The sequence below is a fragment of the Pygoscelis adeliae genome, unplaced genomic scaffold (assembly GCF_000699105.1).
Source record: "Pygoscelis adeliae isolate BGI_AS28 unplaced genomic scaffold, ASM69910v1 Scaffold34, whole genome shotgun sequence".
Lineage (NCBI taxonomy): Eukaryota > Metazoa > Chordata > Aves > Sphenisciformes > Spheniscidae > Pygoscelis > Pygoscelis adeliae.
In genome coordinates this window covers 5,546,346-5,567,169 of record NW_008824658.1, presented here as the reverse complement: position 1 = coordinate 5,567,169, position 20,824 = coordinate 5,546,346, and the positions used below count along the sequence as shown (strand labels likewise).

Genomic DNA, 20,824 nt, shown 5'->3' with positions numbered 1-20,824 from the left:
AGGTTCACTTCTTCAGGCTGTGCAGACCTTGTTAGCCAAAAAGACAGTTCATGCAAACACGCCTTACTCTTCATTTGACCACACCACCAAAACCAATGGTTTCCCCTATCGCATCTGTGGCCATGCTGGCAGCTACAGATAAAGAAGCTAACTGAACAGGCTTATACAAAGGGATCCTCAGGTTTCAGTTAAGAGGAAAGTCCCTGCAGTTGAAGCTGAGGAACACGGTTCAAACTTTTTCAGAGAATTCAGAATTTTTTCCTCCCTTCAGGCTCTGTATGGCACTTTTACCATCACTCTCTCAATGTCTACCTTCCTTCATTGCTGTGATCAAAACAGTTTTCTGCAGTAAAGTTCCTGTAAATTGAATGCTGTACACGATCTGTCTCTCTATGTTGGGATGAGCTATCACAAACAGAAGAAATACCAAGAAACTTCAGTGTCGGCAGAGACGAAAAGGCTGCCCAGCTCCCCACACAACTCCCTGCTGTATGGCTTTCTATGGAACAGCCATCTTCAGCTTTACCATTTCTCTTGGATGGTTTTTGCCACAGCTTTGTAAGGACATAAAGACATGTCACACATCCCAGGCAACAGATTCATTCCTGCCTTGGTTGACATAAGATTGTTAATATTCTTAATAATAGCAATAACAGCTCCTATTAAGACATCCTGCTGGCTTCAGAGAACAGGTTTCTATTTTCCTCAGGTTCTAATTTTAGAAGCTTCTGGGGACTATGTAAACATGTGAGCTAGAAACAAACAGGAGAACCATATAGATTATTTGCGGAAAGCATGGGGTGGGTGATCAGATCCAAATACCCTGCTATACTGAAGTCACTGCCCTGGACTTTCACAGATGTGCAGAACAAAGTGCAGCACAGGAGTATCATGGGTCTGACGGGGCTGCTGCTAAAAAGAGGAGCTTTCCCATCTACTTCACTGGGAGACAGCAAACTTGGGACAGATAGAGGTGTACTGAGAGCAACCAACACTGAGCATCAAACACTATCGGGACTGGGGAAAGGCAACGAGGATGTGTACAGCCCTGGCTGGCACCTCAGTGCAGTAGGAGAAACTTGCTCCCATTTGATGCAAGGCTCCTCAGCTCTCTGTGCCGTGCTAGCTGTGGCCCCATTCTGCATCTGCTCTGCCAGATCTTCGTGCCCACCGCTATGTTTAGAAAAAACTGTAGTGGTGAAATGCTCATTTCGCATTTGTAGAAACAGTTTTCTTCAAAAGGTTAAGCAGCTTTTCACACACTGAAATATATCTCTAAAGTCAAGCCCGTTCATATCCCATTTTTCTTTTTCGTTAATCCAGCAAAAATATCAAAACCTACATGACAGTTTGCATCACACTTCTAACAGACAAAAGGGCTAAAAAAACTTCATGAGATTTTTTTGGCTCTTGATTCTACAAAGCACCTACACAGAAGCTTAATTTACAGCAGGTAAGTAGTAAGTGGCTCCAGTGGGAGTACGTATCTGATTAAAGAATAAATGTAATTGTCTCTATAGATCAATGCCATAATTTGTTCCTCCTTGAGCATCAGATGGATCCTTAGTCTCTTTGATAAACTCATGCAGTGCAAAACATTAAGTGATCCAACCTATGAAACCACACAGATGCTACTGGAATTCTATACCCACATGCATATTAACACTGTTCAAGTATTTCATTTCTATTACATTTTCTAGTTAAATAAACTCCATGCATTTTTCAGCAGTTTATATAAAGAGCTCATAAAAGCAACCCTTCACCTTTTCCAAGAACATCTCGACAAATTCCAGACCAAAAGAAAAAAAAAACCACACTTATCAGGTCAGATCCCTTCAACAGGGACAAGTTTTCAAGACCCTGGAAAAATAATTTAAGGTATTTAGAAGAATACAAGAATTTGGTAGACCAGCGTTAGGGCATAGAATCAGATATTGGAGTTGCTTTTGTTGATAGCTGGTGCTTTGGACACATGTATGTTTATCTGCATTTCAGGGACCCTTATTGACTAGACTCTGAAAGTTAGCACATCCATCAGAGGTATGATTTAATGGTCTTCATGGCAAACAGTGACCCTACAGGAAGAATAAATGAGTATGTGTTGTTAGCTGAAGGCGAAGGCATGTTTTGCACACATGATGTCACTCTTGCAACTCAGGAAGAACTAATTGCTCAGCTTGTTGTAAAGTCTCATACTCGTTGGGTTCACTTGCAAATTATAGTCGTCTGGAGAGCTACAGTATGTCATCAGCACACAACAATGTTGTCTGAAGCGTAATTAATATCTGTCTTTCTTTTCAAGTTCCTTATTTACCCTCTTTCCCCCATGACAAATATGTTAATGAGCTCTCCAAAACCCACAAGTTGTCATTTTCAAAGAGCCCCCGTCTTTCTGCCTTGAGCTGAACACTTTAGACTAAATCACGGTGAGCCTGTTCTTGCCCCCATTAAAGCTATTGAGGGTTTTGTCAGTGACTTCAGTGTAAGCAAACTCTCACAGGCTGTAATGGGAGCGGGACCACAGGCCTATTTTGTTTTGCACCTTCAGCCAGAGGAAAAAAAAGAAACAACACACCAAACAAACAATAGGCAGGGATTGCCTTACAATTTTGCAGGATTTTGAGTTGAATCAGGTGCCCAGAGCAACATGAGGATCGTCAAACCATCCAGTCTTATGGGTTGCAAAGTTTGTGTTGGATTACAGGATCTTAAAAAGCTACTTGTTTTGCCTTTGATTTGATTTTGAGAATGGGTTTTATGTCTTTGAGTTTATTTTCAGCAATATTATCTGCTTACCTGATTCTCTTTTTAAGTACTTATGTGCAAAGGATAAAATACTACCCAGAGGTTAATATAGTTGCATGTGAAAATAAACATACAGAACATGTATATCAGCGACAGCAATAACTGTACTGGTAGCCCAGACCATTACTGGGGAACATTTTGATACCAGCTTATGAAATACCGCTCGCACTCATACAAGGACTTGGATAATTCTGAGTGTGTGCCCATTTTTTTGTGTGTGTCTTTACAAATGAGTCAGGTTTACAAATAATAAATGCACTTACACTAAAACCAGAAATAGGATCTCCTATATTTAATTACCCACATCTGCATTCTACTTTTCCTTTTTTATTAAAAAAAAAATCCCCTGATTAAGTCATCAGCCATGTGGCAGAAATCTCCGTACAACAAAAAAAAAAGTACTACTTCCACTACTACATAGCTGTTTGTTTCAGACATGAATAAAGCGTTTCCCTTTCCAACATTTAAACACATGGCGAGTCCCCATGCTGTATTTATCAAGTTTGCACATGTTTCTATCCTTCCACAATTAGCAAGGTAGATCTTCTGGAATTCTTACCATATTACTAATATGAATGTACTTGCGCGTAAGAAAGTACAAGACGTGTTATAAATTTCTTCTTCTTTTGTACATAATGCTGTAAAAGAGAGGTTCAAACACCCATTTTTTTCTAAAACACACAGCTGTATCCTGATTTCAGCATCAACTGATACTTAGCACACCTCTTCTACCGATCTAGAACGCCTTGCAAGAGCAGACCCTCTTGGGAGCATGACCGCAAGCAGATATTCATATCTAATTCCAGCTCTGCCTCAGTAGCAGACCCTCTTGGGAGCATGACCGCAAGCAGATATTCATATCTAATTCCAGCTCTGCCTCAGTAGCATTACAGCGGCACCAGTGGCGGTGCATTTGAGGGTGAACATGGTATCCAAGGGACACTGCAAGGTCTGCGTACCGCTGTAGTCTCGGCTAAGCAGAGGTACATCTTACCTTGACTGGAGCACCTTTTCCCAAGCACCATTTCCCCAGTCAGGAGCCTTATACCATCCCAGTGAGGTTCCCAATGAGAGCATGGGAGCCAGTCTTCCAACGGGAATTTGCAAACGCAGGCTATCCTGTAAGTGCAAAACACACACAGAGCCCACACCTACCCCTTACACTGAAGGCTATGATACGAACAGTTTCAGTCCTGCTGACCAGAGGGGGAAGGAAGCCCATGGTCTGCGAGCACTAAAGTACAGTATCTTACAAGCCATCTGCCATTTACATTTCTAAAAGGATTTTATGTTACATAGGTAAAGCAGCATAAAGTGAACACAAAATATAAACGTTACTGAATGACAGGAAAAATCTGTTCCAGCAGGATTTCTTTTAATGACTTATATTGATTCTCATTCCACCATGGTTTAGATGTTTCTTCAGCATTATGTTAAAACCCACCTACATTCATCATCTAATAAAGATAACCCCTCTGCATTTAAAAGCATGTATGTTTCTAAAGTCTGCCAGACAAGCCCAGTGGATTTTAATGATCTTCTAATAATAAGTGGACAGCTCTCAGAATAGGGGCTACAATTCAGGATTCTTGGGTTCTGGTCTTCGTTTTGCAATACCATCACTGCCAAGCTACATTTTGACACCTCTGTGCCTCAGCTTGCCTAGTTCATAAATGGGCCCAGCAACACCTCTGTCACATGGTGTTAAAAGGTTTAGTTAATTGCTGCTCATAAATCATATTGAGAGCCTTGAAAAAGAGAAATATATATATGCAAAGTAGTTTTGATGTTGTAACAGAATTGCATTGCTGTCAGATGGAGTGTTTAAAATTAAATTCTTAGGAGATTCATATTTCTTGTATCACTTTGCTACCCATTAGCATTAAGGATTACTTCCAGAATATTCAAAACCTAGGTACAATATTTGTGCAATTCAAGACAGCGCTACTCATGACACTCACAGGGGAAGATGCTGGAATAGGAACAACTTTCTCTATCCATCTCCCATTGAAGTGGAGTGAGTTTTGCATTTATTACAAGGGCTGTAGAACCCAAATCTATTCACCATTCCTAATCAGCCTTGAAAAGCAACACTGCCACTTTATAAGACACAAATCCTACATTTAATAACTCAGTTACAAACAAATGCTTCTCCTCCCGCCTCTTAACTAGCACATTGGGTGGCTGAAGGATTTAAAATCAGGCACAAAACACTTTCTGAAGTGTTTTGAGATCTACCAAGTACAAAGCAGAGTTGTTAAGATTACCATTTTCACTTTGATTCCCCCCCTCCTCCTCCCCCGAACTACTTGCTATCAACTACAGCTGCTTTGTGGACAAGAAGCAGATAAGGGATTTAGGAATGAATACTGTACCTTTCAGGGTATCATACACAGAAATGTAATTTGTAGAAGCAGAAATAGGATCAAGCTATGAAGTTCGGATTATATGAGATATTACCTATTTTAGGCTTCAATGATTTTCAAAGCCTCAGTTTTCCTTCTGCCCACTAGAAAGGCAAGGGAACATTACAAACTTTCAATCCATGTCCAGAATTCAACGGAATCCAGTAAAGCTGTCCTTACTCGGGCTTTTGGCTCAATTTCAGCTCTAAGATAGAACCGAAGTAGATAATTTCTGTGCCTCTTCTACATTGCAGTGAAGTGGCATGAAAAGCAATAAAGATTCACAGATGGAGGTGCTTATAGCAACATGACTCCATTCCTACACATTTCTCCCATTGCTTCCGCGGGTTGAACACTCCCTGTGCTCCAGGCAGACAGCATATGCGACCACAAGTGGACCTACAGAGGACTTGAATCCCTGCTGAGCTGTTCCATGCTGGTACAGTTTCTAACCACACAACTATGACAAAATCCCAGACGATGAGACCTTTAGAGACTCATCCTTCACCCCTACCTGGGGCATCAGGGAACACGAGCTCCATTCCCAGAGCAGCTTACTCAGTCTGTCCTATGACTCGTGTCAAACAGGCAGGTGAAAGATTAGTCTTTTATTTAACCATTTCAAATTGAACTATTTCTGGTTCTTTCACAGACTGAGTGTGCTTTGCCAAGGAAACCTGAGGTTTGCTATGGGGATTTTTTTTTTCTTAAATCTTATATGTAGGAAAATAAAAAAAGTTACCAATGAGCTGGAAATATTTAGTATGCTTCACAAAATGAACCTGATGTCTTGGTGATAGTATGGCAACTTGCCTTTGGTGCTAAATTTCAGCTTAACAGAAAAAGGCAAGTGAGGGCATCATAACATGTTAGTAGCCACCTACCACCATATGAACAACTCAAGCTACAAGAATAGATTGTCATTTATTTCTTGCTTGAAATCACAGTGAGGTGCATTGGATCGCCCAAATTCTGACCTGAATCTGAAGCAACCAGATTTTACAAGAAGGAGCCTGGACACTGAATAGAGCCATCTATGTGCTAAAGAATGTAAATAGGGAGACAGGTAATATAAATAATACATGACTGCAGGATCTAGCCCTCATTTGGGGGCAGAACACTGAAACTATAATTGCTCTTGCAATGAATAGCTGATGAATGAAAACAATTAGTCATTTTATTTAAGCTGTTGTTAGTTCTGCCAACACAAGTTTACAAGTCATTAGTCAGACTGCACACAGAAAGAAAGAAAAAAATAGGTTTGATTAAAAAAAAAGATTTAAAAAAGCCCCGAAACTGATAAAGATATTCAGGCTCTCTCTTCCTTTCTGGTTCAGTCATCAGGGTCTTTTTTCCAAGCTTTTCTTTGGAGTCACAAGAATTAGAATTTTTAGTATGTCTTCTTTAAAAGACAGAAAGCAAGCTAAGCCTTGGGACTGCAGGAGCAAGGGCTTCATAGATTCTCACAAGACTTCGGGATAAAATTTGGAGTGTGGGAGCTGTGCAGGACTGGGCACGGGCCGTTGGGGAGCAAGGCACAGTGCCTGCTGAGGCATGGCCTCCCGCACCAGCTGCTGCCGGCAGGGCCGCGCTGAAATTCAACAGCCCGCTGGATGTGGAAGGAGGCCAACACAAGCACCACGGGGGCAGGAGGAGGGGTAAAGGCCAGCTCAGCTCATCCCACAGCAGGACAGAGGGGCACGGCTGTCCCCGAGCCTCCTCCTCTGCCGGCCCTGCAGGGACAGGTGGCCCCTCGGCCTCCCAGTGAGCACCCGCAGTCCTGCCAGCCCCGCGTGTCAGCCAACCCCACAGCATCGAAAACAGCAAGAAACACCTCGCTTCTCTGCATTTAACCTTCCCAGGTTTGGAGAAACAGGGCCACCACCAGCGCAGGCCTGTATATATGCGCAGTCTTCCTCCCCACCCTGCCTGTCAGCCATTTTGTCTTCCCGCTCAGAGGGTGGCAGGCACCGGCCTGGAGGGGAAGGGCGGCCATTTTGCTGGCCTCAGCCCCACGTGCAGCCCTGCAAGGCGGCGGCCATCCCAGCTGGAGTCCGTGCAGCTGCAGGCAGCCCGTCCGAGGCGGGTCAACCACAGATGCCATCACCCGGCACCGCCAGACCCACCTGGAGATGGCAGAGGGCTGCTGCCACAGCGCAGCAGCTGCCAGCGCAAGGCTCGCCCCAGGCCCAGTCAGGAGTCTCCTACTTCATTAAGACACGAACACTGACTGCAAAGAGCAAACAGACATTTTATGCCCCAAACACTCAGTACCTGAGAAGATGGGCAAGAGTGGGTTAGCAGAGCAGGGAGTACAGAGGAACAGGACAGCCCTGGCTCAGGTGGAAACTTTGTGCTTTCCAATACCTTAAAACAAAAGTGTTTACGAAACTTTTCCCTTTTCCTGGGGACATTAGGTAGCGGCTCCAGGTTGGCCTCGCAGCTATTTGTGGTATCAAAAGCATGCTCATGATCTTGTATTGAGCTACAGCATAACACCAGCTGAAGAAGAACATGTGCTTCTTTTATTATTATTTCTAAAAAAAGCCAAAAATGTACCCACTCAGACATTTTGAATTGCTGAAGTGCCACTGACAGAAAGATAGGAAACAAGCGCATAACCAGATTCTGGTGGAGGCTGAAAGAGACCACATCCCAAACGTTGTCTGGATACAGGCGTGCATTTGTTTAACCCTGAGGAAGGAAAACTGTTTCACAGCAGGTACTTTATTATAATAGACAAGATGGTCTCAATGTAGTCTCTAGATGGTCAGCTCTGCATGTGACCTGTCACCTATATTGTCCTGGATGCTCCAGTCTCCTTTCTTTTCACCTCTGTATTTAGTATTTGAGAGTCATTGTGCTCATATTTTCCTAAAGAATATGACACCTTGCTACAAAATACACCATCAAGACTGAACAGTTACTGGCATCCCCAGCAAGACCTGCACAGAACATGGAGGTCTTCTCGCTCCTCTTCAACAAGGATGCAGCACACCAATAGGGGTGGCACACCGTGGTTATGGCTGCTGCTAGAACGACTGTAGCTTCTCTTTGGCTAAAAGGTATGTACATGCCTCAAGGGAAAGCAGCCAAAGCTTTCATAGAATCATAGAATAGTTTGGGCTGGAAGAGACATTTAAGGGTCATCTAGTCCAACCCCCCTGCCGTGGGCAGGGACATCTTCAACTAGATCAGGTTGCTCAGAGCCCCGTCCAACCTGACCTTGAATGTCTCCAGGGATGGGGCATCCACCACCTCTCTGGGCAACCTGGGCCAGTGCTTCACCACCCTTTTTACAAGAGCTTTTACAAACCTCTTCTCTATCTTGGCTTACAACACCTCTTCCTAAGAAAACTGCCACAGTGCATGGTCACACTCTACACAAGAAACTACCAAACTCCTGATCTTTTACTCCCACTAAGGAGAGACACCATCACAGAGTCCAGAGGAACAGTTAAACAGGGGCATAGCAAAATTGCGTAGCTCACATTAACACCTGTGAGCATTTGAGCTCTCCATAGCAGATAGATGTTTGAATGTGACAGATGCCAGGTAGAAATGAGACTGACTTTCTTATCAGTCCAATTTGTAATCTTCTAAACAACAGATACATGTCAATAATCTGAAAACAAAATGGCCTTTTGAAGGGGAGAATTTAACCCAAGTTTAGCCCTATCTAGCTTCAGTTCACAAGTTCGAATTTTATTGCACTTCAAATGCTGCTTCGCATGAACAAAAATATATCGTACAGAATCCAGGAAGGTTCACACTGAGCTCAGGAGATGCTGTGCTATTAGAGATGGACAAACCCAACTTCCTCTTGCTTTATAGTGGTGTGCTCCAGTATCAGTATTGGAAGAGAGGCTAAAAAACCTAGTTTGTGACTAACTTTGTACAAGCAACATCTACGCTTCACTTTTCCAATATGTAAAATGAAAGTACTTACATACCTTCACTGCAAAGTACCTAAAGAGCAGTGGGTGTAAAGTGCTGGACTAGGCCTTCACATCATGGATGTGCAATCAAGGGAAAAACCCCAAGACTTAGACGGAAGCCTTATGCACCACCTTGGCATGTGGAGACAATCATATAGTTCATTATAAGAGAAAACTGGGTTCCAGTTGTTCGTTCGGCAATTAAAAATGCTGCTGAAGAAGAGGTATTTCTCCACATCCATTAAGAATTACAGCCTGGATACGGTTTGGATTCAGTATACTATGAGGTATTTGTGATCTCCTCCACCCCCATGCACACATTCCTTTTGTGCTTTTATTCAATGTGCCTCAAACCCTCATAAACCTAGATTTATTTTTTTTAAGCAAAAGTTACAGTTAAGCAGAGATTAAGAAAGGGGAAAGTTTAATGGTCATAAAGAGAAGACTTTGTTAGAGTCTAAATAAGACTAATTAATAGGCAAATGCAACTAATGATTCTTTGCTTCAGCTAGACCATCTCAGATATCACAACAAATCTTCTTTAAAGATGCTTCAGATTGTTCCATCCGCTTTCTAAATGGTACATACTGCTAAAGAAACTCACTCTATAGATTATTCCCCTGGCTGTATTTCCATATGCCATATGCTTAGAAGCAGAAGGGAGCCTTTCTGCAGTCCTTCTGTTTGAGTGAATCCCTGTGAATCTCTTTTGTCTGCTTGGATCTCCAGGAAGTAGTGTTGAATCTCCTCAGCAGTGTTTTAATTGGCACTGCAAGAACATGCTGTCATCACTCCCCTTCATTTTCTAATCTACCTTTCCAAAATCACAATGCCTACTTCTCTAATTATTTTATGTGGCAACCTGGAAATAAGGGTAATTGCAGTGTTTGCTATTAGCTTGTAAGAAGGACAGAGGATCAGACCATTTGGAGGAAAGAATAATCAGACCAGTAGGTCCTGGTTATACTCAAATAAGAGTCTCCAGAGGAAATGTGTGGTTGTCCGAGAAGTATTGCTGGCAACTGAGAGCCATTTTCCTTTAGACCAATACTGAACCAATACTCCAGCATGACAACAGAGGCACAGTAACTCTGGATATGCTATATTCCCAAACGAGATGTTGAACAAATGTCTTTACCACATGTGGTCATTAAAGATTTGATGTCGAGATGAAAGGTGTTAACCTTGGAAACCTGGCCAGACTCCAAATGGGTAATTACATTCTGCCTCCCTAAGCAGTTCTCTGTAGAGTTTCAGCTGGACATTTCAGATCTTAAACCGTTATGTAGCCTTGCTGCGAGTGGCTTAAGAAAAGGACTTTGTTTGATCACTGTGACAACTCTGATACTCTGCATCAACGACTCATAATATGGAGCTGCAAACCTTAGAGCAGTAACAAATCACGTCACGGAAAAACTATTCCGGTTACTGTGCATTGCTACAGCCCTTTTACAAGTGAGTAGCCCTAGGAATGCAGTGAAACCTACCGCGCAGATGACTGCTGTGGGGTGGACCTTTTGAAAAGGAAAAAAAAACCAAAACAAAACGAGATTGTATTTTCACTCACAGGGTCTACCTTGGAAGAAACTCACAGGTGCAGGCTAGGATTGTTGTTTTACTGGAATTAATTGTTAAAGTTTGCATTGTGCCCCTGTTTCTCATAGAAGCAGTCCTGCTTGGATTTGTGAGTTATGGGAAAATTCTGCAGTCTTGTAACACCATTACCAAGTGTAAGCATGGCATTTGTAGCCTGGCCGCTGGATGCTACCAGCACATTAAATACTGTAGCACTGAGACCTGCTCTGCAAGCAGAGCATTTACAATGCCAGACACTCTTCTAAAGGAAGGTTCCCTAGAGGCAGTATATACATTGCTGGGCAGATGCTCTCTGCAATACACCCTGCAATCCTTGTCCCTAGGTACACACCCTCGCCCCACACCGTCTCTGATTCAGGAGGAGATCTGCGTGCACGCCCGTCCCCCACATGCACTAGTTTCCTTTGTAAGGAAGCCAGGGCATGCCTGGGGATGGGAGCCGAGCTGCATGCTGAGAGGTCCCCGGTCGGTACGATCTGGGAACCAGGGCAGTGGGCAGTACTGAAGTGCAGCCGCTGATACTGCAGCCTGCATCTAGAGGGCAAGCAGAAAGCAGCACTGAGAATATTTTGCACAAGTTTCCCAAGTGTTGACAAGATTGTTGTTATTACCATCCTCATTATTACCATATGCGTCTTTTCCTTACCAAAGGGAATCATATTTTAGCTAAAGCAGACACGATTCCTGTGAGTCCCATACTGAACAACATTGGTTCCATGCAAAACCCTGATGCAGAGATTCACTGAAGTCTGTCACACGACTGATTTACATGCAAGTGACTTTGAGGACTGCAAACTCAGACACAGCATAGGAACTTGTTGTAAAGTATGTTGACCATCTTATGGATATAAGAGTAGAAATAAATCCTTATTTATGTAAAAAATTCTGAGCTTACCTGATCTTGTATTGATTGCCATGCTATCTTAGATATATTAATTTCAGAAGACCTTTAATAATACTGTGCAATAACCAGAGCCAGTGATGATCTCTTTTCAATGTTAAGTTCCTGACACTGCAAAGTACAACGTGGATCGTTTTCAGAAATTTTCCCAGTGCTCAACGTGCAACTTATCAAATTCCCTTCAAGCATGCATCACATCCATGCAAATAATTTATTCTTCCCCACAGAAGCTTTGTGTTTCATCACAATGACAACTTACTGCTGCTACTCTGTACCAAATACATTATGGAGCTTCTAACCTCAGAGCAATAGCTAAACCACGTCGAGAAAACCTATTGAGGTGACGTCCATTCCTGCAGTCCTTGCACACAATTACACCTCGTGAACTCAGTAAGATTTAGTTATGTTAGCAAGGTCTGCAGAACCGAGACCACACTTTTGAAAAATGAGTTGTTAATCCTGAAAAGGCTTAACACCTTGGAAGATAAGCAAACACCTAGCTCAAGATTATTGTTACAGGAAAGGCACTTTGATTATAAACTACATTTTTACCATTTAGGGGTCACCTGTCCTGCAAATACACATGCACTAATTTGTCTGTGAAATCCCTGGGAAACCACAAACAGGTTTTAGAATCTGCTGATCAGCATAAGTAGCCTGTCAGAATAGCTTTAGCAAATAGAAGAAATGCAAAATACTGAAACGTACCTAGAGGACAGAGTCTCCTGGCTGAGTAGGGTTGCAGGCTGAGACCCAAATAGCTGGTAATTTGGGATGGAACGGCTTCTACAAATCAATCATTACAGAAAGCCAGCATCACACAAGCTATGCGTTTACCAGGCAGCGTTTGACAGCAAGAAACAAAGCTACAGCATAGAAAATTTCTGTGTATTTTAAGCCTCCATCCCAAACTTGCTCCTCATACAATTCATCTGCAGGCTGTAATTTACTAAATCCATCTGTCGTTCCTACAGCTTGCTTTCTGGAAATGCTGCATTTCAAGGGTCTGCTTGTTAGAGAAGGTCAAAGAGTAAAGCAGGCCCTTTCATTTTAAGTGACTTGAAAGAAAAGGAAAGGAAATTTATATTTAGAAATAGCAATGATTAACTAGGGGAAATATATTAGAGTATTAAAATAAACGACATAGAATAGCTCTTACTTCCAATTAGGCTGACTTTACTTCAAGAAAAATATTTATATACAAATATAAAAAGCTGGGGAATGCTAACCTATACTAAGATGAAAGCATCTCATAACATAATTCATATTTAGCCATTAAAATGGGTGATCACATTTTTACGTACTTTTTCTCCTTGTCCTTCTAACGTCTCTGCTTCTGTGCTTTCTTCTCTAATCACCAAAGCTTTTAGCAACTTCTAATTGTCTGTTACCAAGCTGCCTATTGCAACTGCATGCCTTCCACACCTCCATAGCCCTCAGAAACGCATCATCTGCTACTACTGCATCATCCCTGGAACCATACACATCACAAGCAGACGACTAGCAGATTCACCACAGAATTAAGGACGCAGACTCCCACACACATCAGTCCAAAACCGAGGGTCTCAAGAGCTAAAGTCTGGACTAGGATCCACCAAACCCTACCCTGGACTCCTGACTGTATTCAGGGCTTCTGTTATCAGCCCACTTGTTGGCAAGATAAGGAGCACCAAAGCCACTTAAGAAAAACAGGAGAGAGCTGTGGGTGACTCCTGAGCATACCCCATGGTCAGTGAAGTGCTGGTGGTAAAGAGCAGAGCCACACAAGACAGCACAAGTCAGCCCAGAAACTCAAAGGTGTGCCTACAGCCCCTGTGGACATACACAAGCTTGTTTTAAATGAGCAAGCTCACATACCGCTAGTGGTTTAGCCATCATCAGGAGAGGAGGGAGCCCTGAGACCCCTGCCTAAATACTGAGCAGGTGATGCTGTAGTTGCCCAGGTGTTAGCTTCCATCTAACTAGTTAAAGGTGCATCACACCCAGCTACAATCATACTTCAGGGCTGTGGTATAGACCATGGTCACAGCCTTAAAGGGGGCAATAATTGACACTATACAAAGCAGTTACTGAGGGAAAACACAATTAATACAGCTGGACTTTGACCAGGAGACTGGAATCACCATCTGTATGAGTGCAAAAGTCTCCCAGGACCCTTACTGGCATAAGTAGTCAGGCTTTCAGTCTAAAAAACATCCTAAGCTCGGGTGTGCTAACGTCATGCAAAAATGCTGGTTCAGTCCTGACTCAGAAGAACCCTTCTCACCTACTGAGTCACCAAAACCATCCCTTGCAGCATGGGTTTCCTTAGAGTCCCCTTTGTAAGCCCTGCTTAGGCCTGGCCCTGTTTTGCCTATAAGATTTAACATGATGGGAGTCAAAAGTCATATGATGCAATGAGCTGCATAGTTTGTTTTCTTAGGGGCTCTCCCTCCCTCCCTCTGACTGCAACCCTACCAAAAGGCCTTGGTCTAAGGAGTAGAATAAGGAGCATAACAGTGTTTGCATTTACTTATGGAAGAGCTTCTCCAGCAACTCCTCTCAAGCCTCTGAAGTCAGCTCCAGTACGGTTATTTGGCCTAAGTTCATCTAAACTAAATGGGCTGACTTGGTTCAAATATATTGCACAATCAAATGATAAAATTGGGAAGGGGAGGGGGGGGAATGACTAGTGATGACACATGTATTTAGCACTGCATGTCTCCTCTTTCCAGATTAGGAGGAGCTGGCAAGCTTCAGTCTGTACACATGCCAACAGCGGATGTCGGCACATATACAACACTTTTCAGAACAACATACTGTTGAAACATGTAGTTCAACTCAAAGGCACCCCTTCTGTTCAGCTAGCCCAAAACAACTATAAGAATTGTCTTCCTTAATATGGTAGGATTTGTAGCACAGCTTTTAATGCTGTTTTAATCTGGTTTCTTTATAGCCACCTCAGAAGTGCAGAGAAGTAGGTGGGAGCAACCGTGCTGTACTTTGCACAAGGTCCCCCACATCTATTCGAACTAGGGGAAGTGATGAAACTGTTGGCAAGAGGGAAATGGCAAGGATAAGGGGGGGCGGCATAAATGGTGCGGGAATACAAGCCTGCCTTCCGCATTTACCTTTCCTCACTTTTCTTTCATTTTTCAGTCTGAAGTACAGAGAAGTATGATGCTGACAAGCTCACCCTGGCTTCTTGTCAGTGTGTCTTGAGAAAGTCATCAGTAAAGATCTGAAAGAAATAACATCTGCAAAATAAATAAAAATATATTCCAAGTAGGAAATGAAGTGTTCTGCATTGATTAGCAGAACGCCCTGCCTTGCTGAATTCAGATTTGTAAATATGTTCGGTTCTTTCCTCCTTTTCCTTTCAATAATTTTGTAAATTCAGCATTCCCCCCTACTCCCATGTTCTTTTCCCTGCTTCATTTTCCCCCTCATCTCTTCAATTATTTGTCTTCTTTCTTACAGCAGGCAACAATCATAAACTAAAAACAATGCAGAAAAAAAACCCTGATAAGTGCAGAGAAAGACACCTTTTGCCATGGGTCTGGAGTGGTGCTGAATGTATCAGAAGTGATCGATACGCCCCACATGATACGGGTGGCTTTTAGACATTGGAATCATCTTCCTTTGGCTTCCGACCTGGCCACCCTATCCCACCACCATTATCTTGACAATTTCCTTTTAGTCTCACTTCCTACCAGCTGTTTCCATTTCTTTCCCCCTTTCTTTCTGCATAGCTCTGGCGCTGGGAAGGGGTGATCAGACTGCAGAGACTCAGGGAGGGCTTCCTGCCATGGGACTCAAATGCGTGTTCGTGTAAGGCGGGAGACTGCCAAAGCCCCCAGCTCTGCTCTGCAGGAGTTTGATGTGCTAATGTGGGGATCACAGGAAGAGCTGCAGCCAAGGTTGTCATAATAATCCTAAACCCTTTTCGCTTTTCCCCAGCAGCACCAGCCCCCGCAGGTACCTCTCGGCGAAGCAGCCTCTAGTTCGGGACTCGTTCCTTTCACTGCCCTCTTGAGCATCCAGAGGCAGCAGTCCTCCATTCAGATGTCCCAGGTCATGACAACTAAAACCAATTTCACTGTCTGCCACTCAGTTCAGCAGTTCATTGCCGCCGTCCAGCCCCGTTGTCAGCCATGATCCTCATTCAGATCTATCTAACCCACGTTTTTTGGAATTATTCTTGTTAGTGCCCTTTTAACAATAGGATTGTCTTTTAGAAACGGGCTCATTCGGACAGAAGCAGGTTGGGGAACGCTTACGTGTGAAATTACACTGCCCCATCTGATGGAGCACAGCCACTTTCGGTGGGAGATGTGCAAGAAGGGAAGAAGCGGTTGGAAGCTGGCTCTGTATAACAACCTCTTAACCAGGCTCAGCTGCAGCCTGGATAGCATGTCTGACCAGAGCCTGAGCTAAAAGAACAATATTTGGATTTCTCCTGTACTTTGTTCCATCCAATGTACAAACAGGAATCCCAGGACAAAGTGTGCTTTAAGTCTATTGTACCAAGTGTACAGCAAGGGGCCACTTCTATTGGCTTGTAAGGATTTTGTTAAAATGTAAAGGACACTGTCAGAGAAAAAAGGAACCCAGTACTTTGGTTTGGTAAAAATAAGGCTTTATAGACCCAAAAATCAAAATACTTCTCCCTATGGTTTAGGGAAAAACAGTTGGGGAAGCAATGAGTGTGATCCTGCAAATCCGTCTTCGTGGGTCCTTTTAATTTAGAGGCATGACTCATCGCAGCAGGGACTACGTGGATGATTGTATGACCACAGGATGCGGCCCTGGAAAAGTGTTTTTGTAAACAAATAAACATGCTCCTTCCTGTTTGAAACTCAGATCTTTCAGCATTGGGCAAGCGCCTGAGAACCTGACAGTGAAAGTAATAAGAAGTATTAAACACGATGCCAGTTGCTTGGTCCAGTTCCAACAGCAAGAGGTGAACAAAACACACAGAGTGAAAAATAGATGAGTCTTTTAAAGTCCTTTAATAAACCGAAGTCTCGTTTGTATCAGGAACAAAGAAAAGACTTTTTAAGGGAAAACTGCCTGAAGAGACGGTCTTACAACCTGACAAAATCAAAACAGAGGGTATCTTACGTATCTTGTATGCATCTTGCATCTTACATAAACAAAGGAAAAAGTAAAAACTGCGCGGGGAGATTTGACGATGGCTTGTGCCATGTTGTGCCATACATGCAGGGAGTCGTCCAAAGATCACAGTCTCCAAAATGGATTTCACACTACGGCTTCTGACATCTGATGAAGTCTTTTGAGAGAGATTATCCTCTTCTCCCGGAGAAAGCAGGATGCTGGCCCCAGTCGGCAGACTGCAGTGCCTTCGCTACTTGCCTCCCAAGGGGGAAAAAAGGAATCTCCAGTCCTAACAGCTGGAAACATTTCCAGAAAAGCATGTAGACATTCGAAAGCAACCTAAATATTGCAGTGTCAGGGGGTCAATTTTCTGTTGGCATTTTAAAAGCAATCTTTTGGCAGCTGCCAGTGAATCCTTTAAGTACGCTTAGATCAATGCACAAAGTCAAATAAACACTTAAAATCGTGCAAGATTAAGATGGGCAGAGTGAGTCAAGTAGGGAAGTGGCTGAGCAACTGCTTGACCCTTTTTTCTGTCGCAGACCAACAAAACTGGAGGATGCTCCAAACCAATGCAAAATCCTGCTGCACCCGGGCGCATGCGAGCGAAGGCAAGGCAAAGTGGACAGAAGAATGTGAGGCTTTGCGCTTGCCTCAGCTGGGTCGAGATGTTTCAGTTGCAAACGATAGATCTATTTTACCTATTAGAGCTTGTCTAGACTAAGGAAATGTTCCTGCTATGACTATGCTGGGATAATTATACCAGTGTAAACCCCTTTGGGCAAAACAGAGCTTTCAGTGGCCTGATTTACGCTGGTCACTTGCCAGGATTAGTTCAGCTGGTACCAGCCTATCCTCCAGGAGCTCCTGTTCCCAGCTGGAAACCCGCACAGGAGTTTTCGTCCATCTCATCTGAAACATTTGCACTGCCAATCTATCAATCAAGGCATCCTTATGGGATGATCGTGCAAATGTTTTTCTCCAAAAGAATGGTAAATATTTAGAAGGCTCCTCTGTTAATAAAGAATTGATTAATTGGCTATGAAAAAACATACTGAAATAAATCTGTTTTCAAATTAAAGCATACTTTGATTTGGGTAGGCATATCAGGGAAACATATTTGCTGCAAATACACTGAAATAGGAAGGCAGATGTACAGTGCTCAACCTGCCAGGGATAGATGTGTCCCTCACCCACATTAAATGAACTTGTATGAGAGGATAAAATGTGTCCAGAGAGAGTAAAATGGGAGCTACTCCATACTGATTCTATTAAATAAAAAAAACTGAGAAAAACAAATAAACTAAATTAAATAAATCCAAGTGCTTCACTCTGAAGCCCCTGTTAAAGAACAGAAGGTGAAACTCTAGCCTCAGAGAAGTTAGTGGCAACATTTACATTGACTTTAAAGGAGAGGCTTCACTTAATACAATGCGTATGGTGAAGCCATGTAATGCTGCTGTGCATAGCGCGGTACAAAAATACATGTGCCGCGTTTCACACACAGCATTCAGAGAACATGTTGATAAATGCAGGATGAGGAACAGCCAGACTGACTGACAGACAGACAGGCTTGGTTATAATTTAATCTGGTTTACTGTTATCTGCAGGTGTTACAGTCAAAATGTTCTAAAAAGTTATTACACACCTTTAATCCTAAACAGTTACTGGAAGGAAAGTGAGCGACTCTAACAGCGAAACAAACATGCTCCTTTAAAAGTCTTCTTATAAAAAAAAAAAGGAGGGGAAAAAAAGTATGTCTGAAGCACAAAGATGACATCAGAAAAGTTCCTCAATTCACAGATGGCTGCACCTTTCAAAAAAAATTAAAATAGGAACTCTAGATTGATTTAATCACCCATACAAGCGAAAAAACGTAATGAAGATACTTAGTGCCAAATTGGTTTCTTGGGACCTTTTCCATGTAAATAATACAAATCAAACCTTGAAGTTCAGTGCAGATATGATCTGACAAGTAAGCCAGGCTTTTTGTTTTACTTTGATCCAGCTCCAGAAATATTTTATCCAAGGTAAAGTTGTTTTTAAGTGTTTTCCATTTCAGTTTTTAATTTTGGATATTCATCATATAGGAAACTTGCTTATAATGCTTAAAACATCAGTCTGGCTGAACTGACTCACAGCACCGAACATAAAGATTTCCTTATATTTGCTCCCAAGAGTGAAAACATAAAGAGCTTCCGATGTGACACGGGATCCATTGCAACGCGCTCTGTTATTTTTAATGGTACGGTGAACGTGGACAACCTGAGTTGAATATTTCCAAACATCAAGTCAAGCCGACTCCAGTATTTTTAGCACTGTTCCACTTCTCAGAGGTGTGTTGGCGAATAATACTTTTGAAAATAATAACATAGATAGGCCTTTGTTTTCTAAGTGGCTCCCCAAATTCCCCACATGCTGCCATTCCCTCAGGATGCCGTCTGGGAGCAACAGTGCCTTCTCTTGGAAGAAAATCTCCACATTTTAGGTTTAGACTGATTTTTTTAGTGTTTTACTTTTACATTTCTGTTTGTAAAAAAAAATTTAAAAATAAAAAAAAATTAAAAAATCTTTTTTTACTCCATTCTAAAACCAGGATGAAGATTCTGCAGTTCAGAAAACTACATATGTAAAAAAACCCAACCTTGTTCAAAATTTTCAGTGTTGTGTGCCTAAATACGGATTTAGGCACCTTGCTGTAGGCATCCAGTTTTCAAAAACTGAGCTCTTGGGAATAATGTAAAATCCTCTGGATTCTCTTACTTCCACAAATTTGTATGTAGTGGATTTAGAATTAACAGGGCCCCTTCCCTCTTTTGACTCGAATATGTGGTCTAAGGTTAATGAAAATGAGATGGATCTTTTATTTTGGGTCTTAAATATAACATTATTAAATGTGCCCACCAGAAATGTAGGATAAAATATTTGCTCTGCTTGAAGATTATGTGATATTTGTATTCTAAGCCTCACCACAGTGGGTTTCTTTAAATAGAAGCTATACTTTACTCCTAAATTGCTTAAGGCAAAGGAAGCAGAGATGATGTTTTTATGAATGTTTAAATGCAAATGGAACTGAGAGTGAATGCTATGCTAGCTAACATCAAAGGCTCACCAAAGTCTCTGCATTAATGAGGCTCTTTGTTTCCTGGATCACAGATTACAACAGGTTTCCAACTCATTGCCAAGGCTTTATCTCCATTTGGGAGGGCTGTAAATCTCAGACGATTTTTTTCACATGCAAAACAAGAGTATCCTCTGAAAGAAAAAAAAAAAAAATCTTAAAGTAGCAAATATTTCATTCAAATGATTGTCACTCAGAGTGGCTGCAGCTTATTTTATTTTTGTGATGTTTAAAAGAATGGAAATTTGCCGACGGAGTTTCCTATGGGGCAGCCCGCTCGTTCATTTGGATGGGAGAGCCGAGCAGGAAAAAAGCAAACAGCATCCTTCCCCTCTCCCGTCCCCTTTAGCCTAGCGTAAACTGTGCCCCCTAAATCAGAACAAGAATTCTATGTCATGCAAAATCAGCAATTAGCAGAAAGACGGATTTTGCTTCATTTAAATATATTCAGTACTTTTCAAAGTGGCTCCAGCTAGTTCTTCTCCTCCCCCAAAAGTAATGAGATTATATCCCTAGTAATAATACCCTAATTAACAAGAAAAATAGGGACCGAGATTTTTAGCTTCCTATTCAAGGGCTGAATGTGACAATATGTAGTATATTGGGTCATAAAAAACAATTTACATGGCGTCATTACAGTCTGTAGAAAAGTCTCCAGGACCCAGGGCTATCTTATGCAATCTTAATTAAGGAAAATAAATATCGGCGTGTTGTTTTAAGCTACCGGAGACATGCACAGGACCTGTCGTATGTGATCAGAAGAGATGGGGAGTTTCCTTTTCCATGGGAACTGCTTAAAAAAACCCTCCGACGCCGGCACAGAAGTGTCTAGTGTCTTCAAAATTGGCTGCGAAGATGGTAATTTCATGTTTCCTGACCCTCGGGGCCAGTCAGGAAAACTAATAATTTTCGGCAATCCGACGTCACATCTGTGCCTCCGAAGGGGCCGGGGATGAGGGAG

General features: G+C 42.4%; 1 protein-coding gene across 1 annotated transcript in view; it reads left to right on the top strand.

The window, feature by feature from the left end:
• Window positions 1-16,377: 16,377 nt before the first annotated feature.
• Window positions 16,378-20,824, top strand: part of TCF7 (transcription factor 7 (T-cell specific, HMG-box)) — an 82,328-nt gene continuing 77,881 nt past the window's right edge. The window contains exon 1 of the mRNA XM_009322778.1: window positions 16,378-16,411. Within this exon, the coding sequence (XP_009321053.1) occupies window positions 16,378-16,411 (34 nt within the window). The remainder of the gene's footprint in view (window positions 16,412-20,824) is intronic.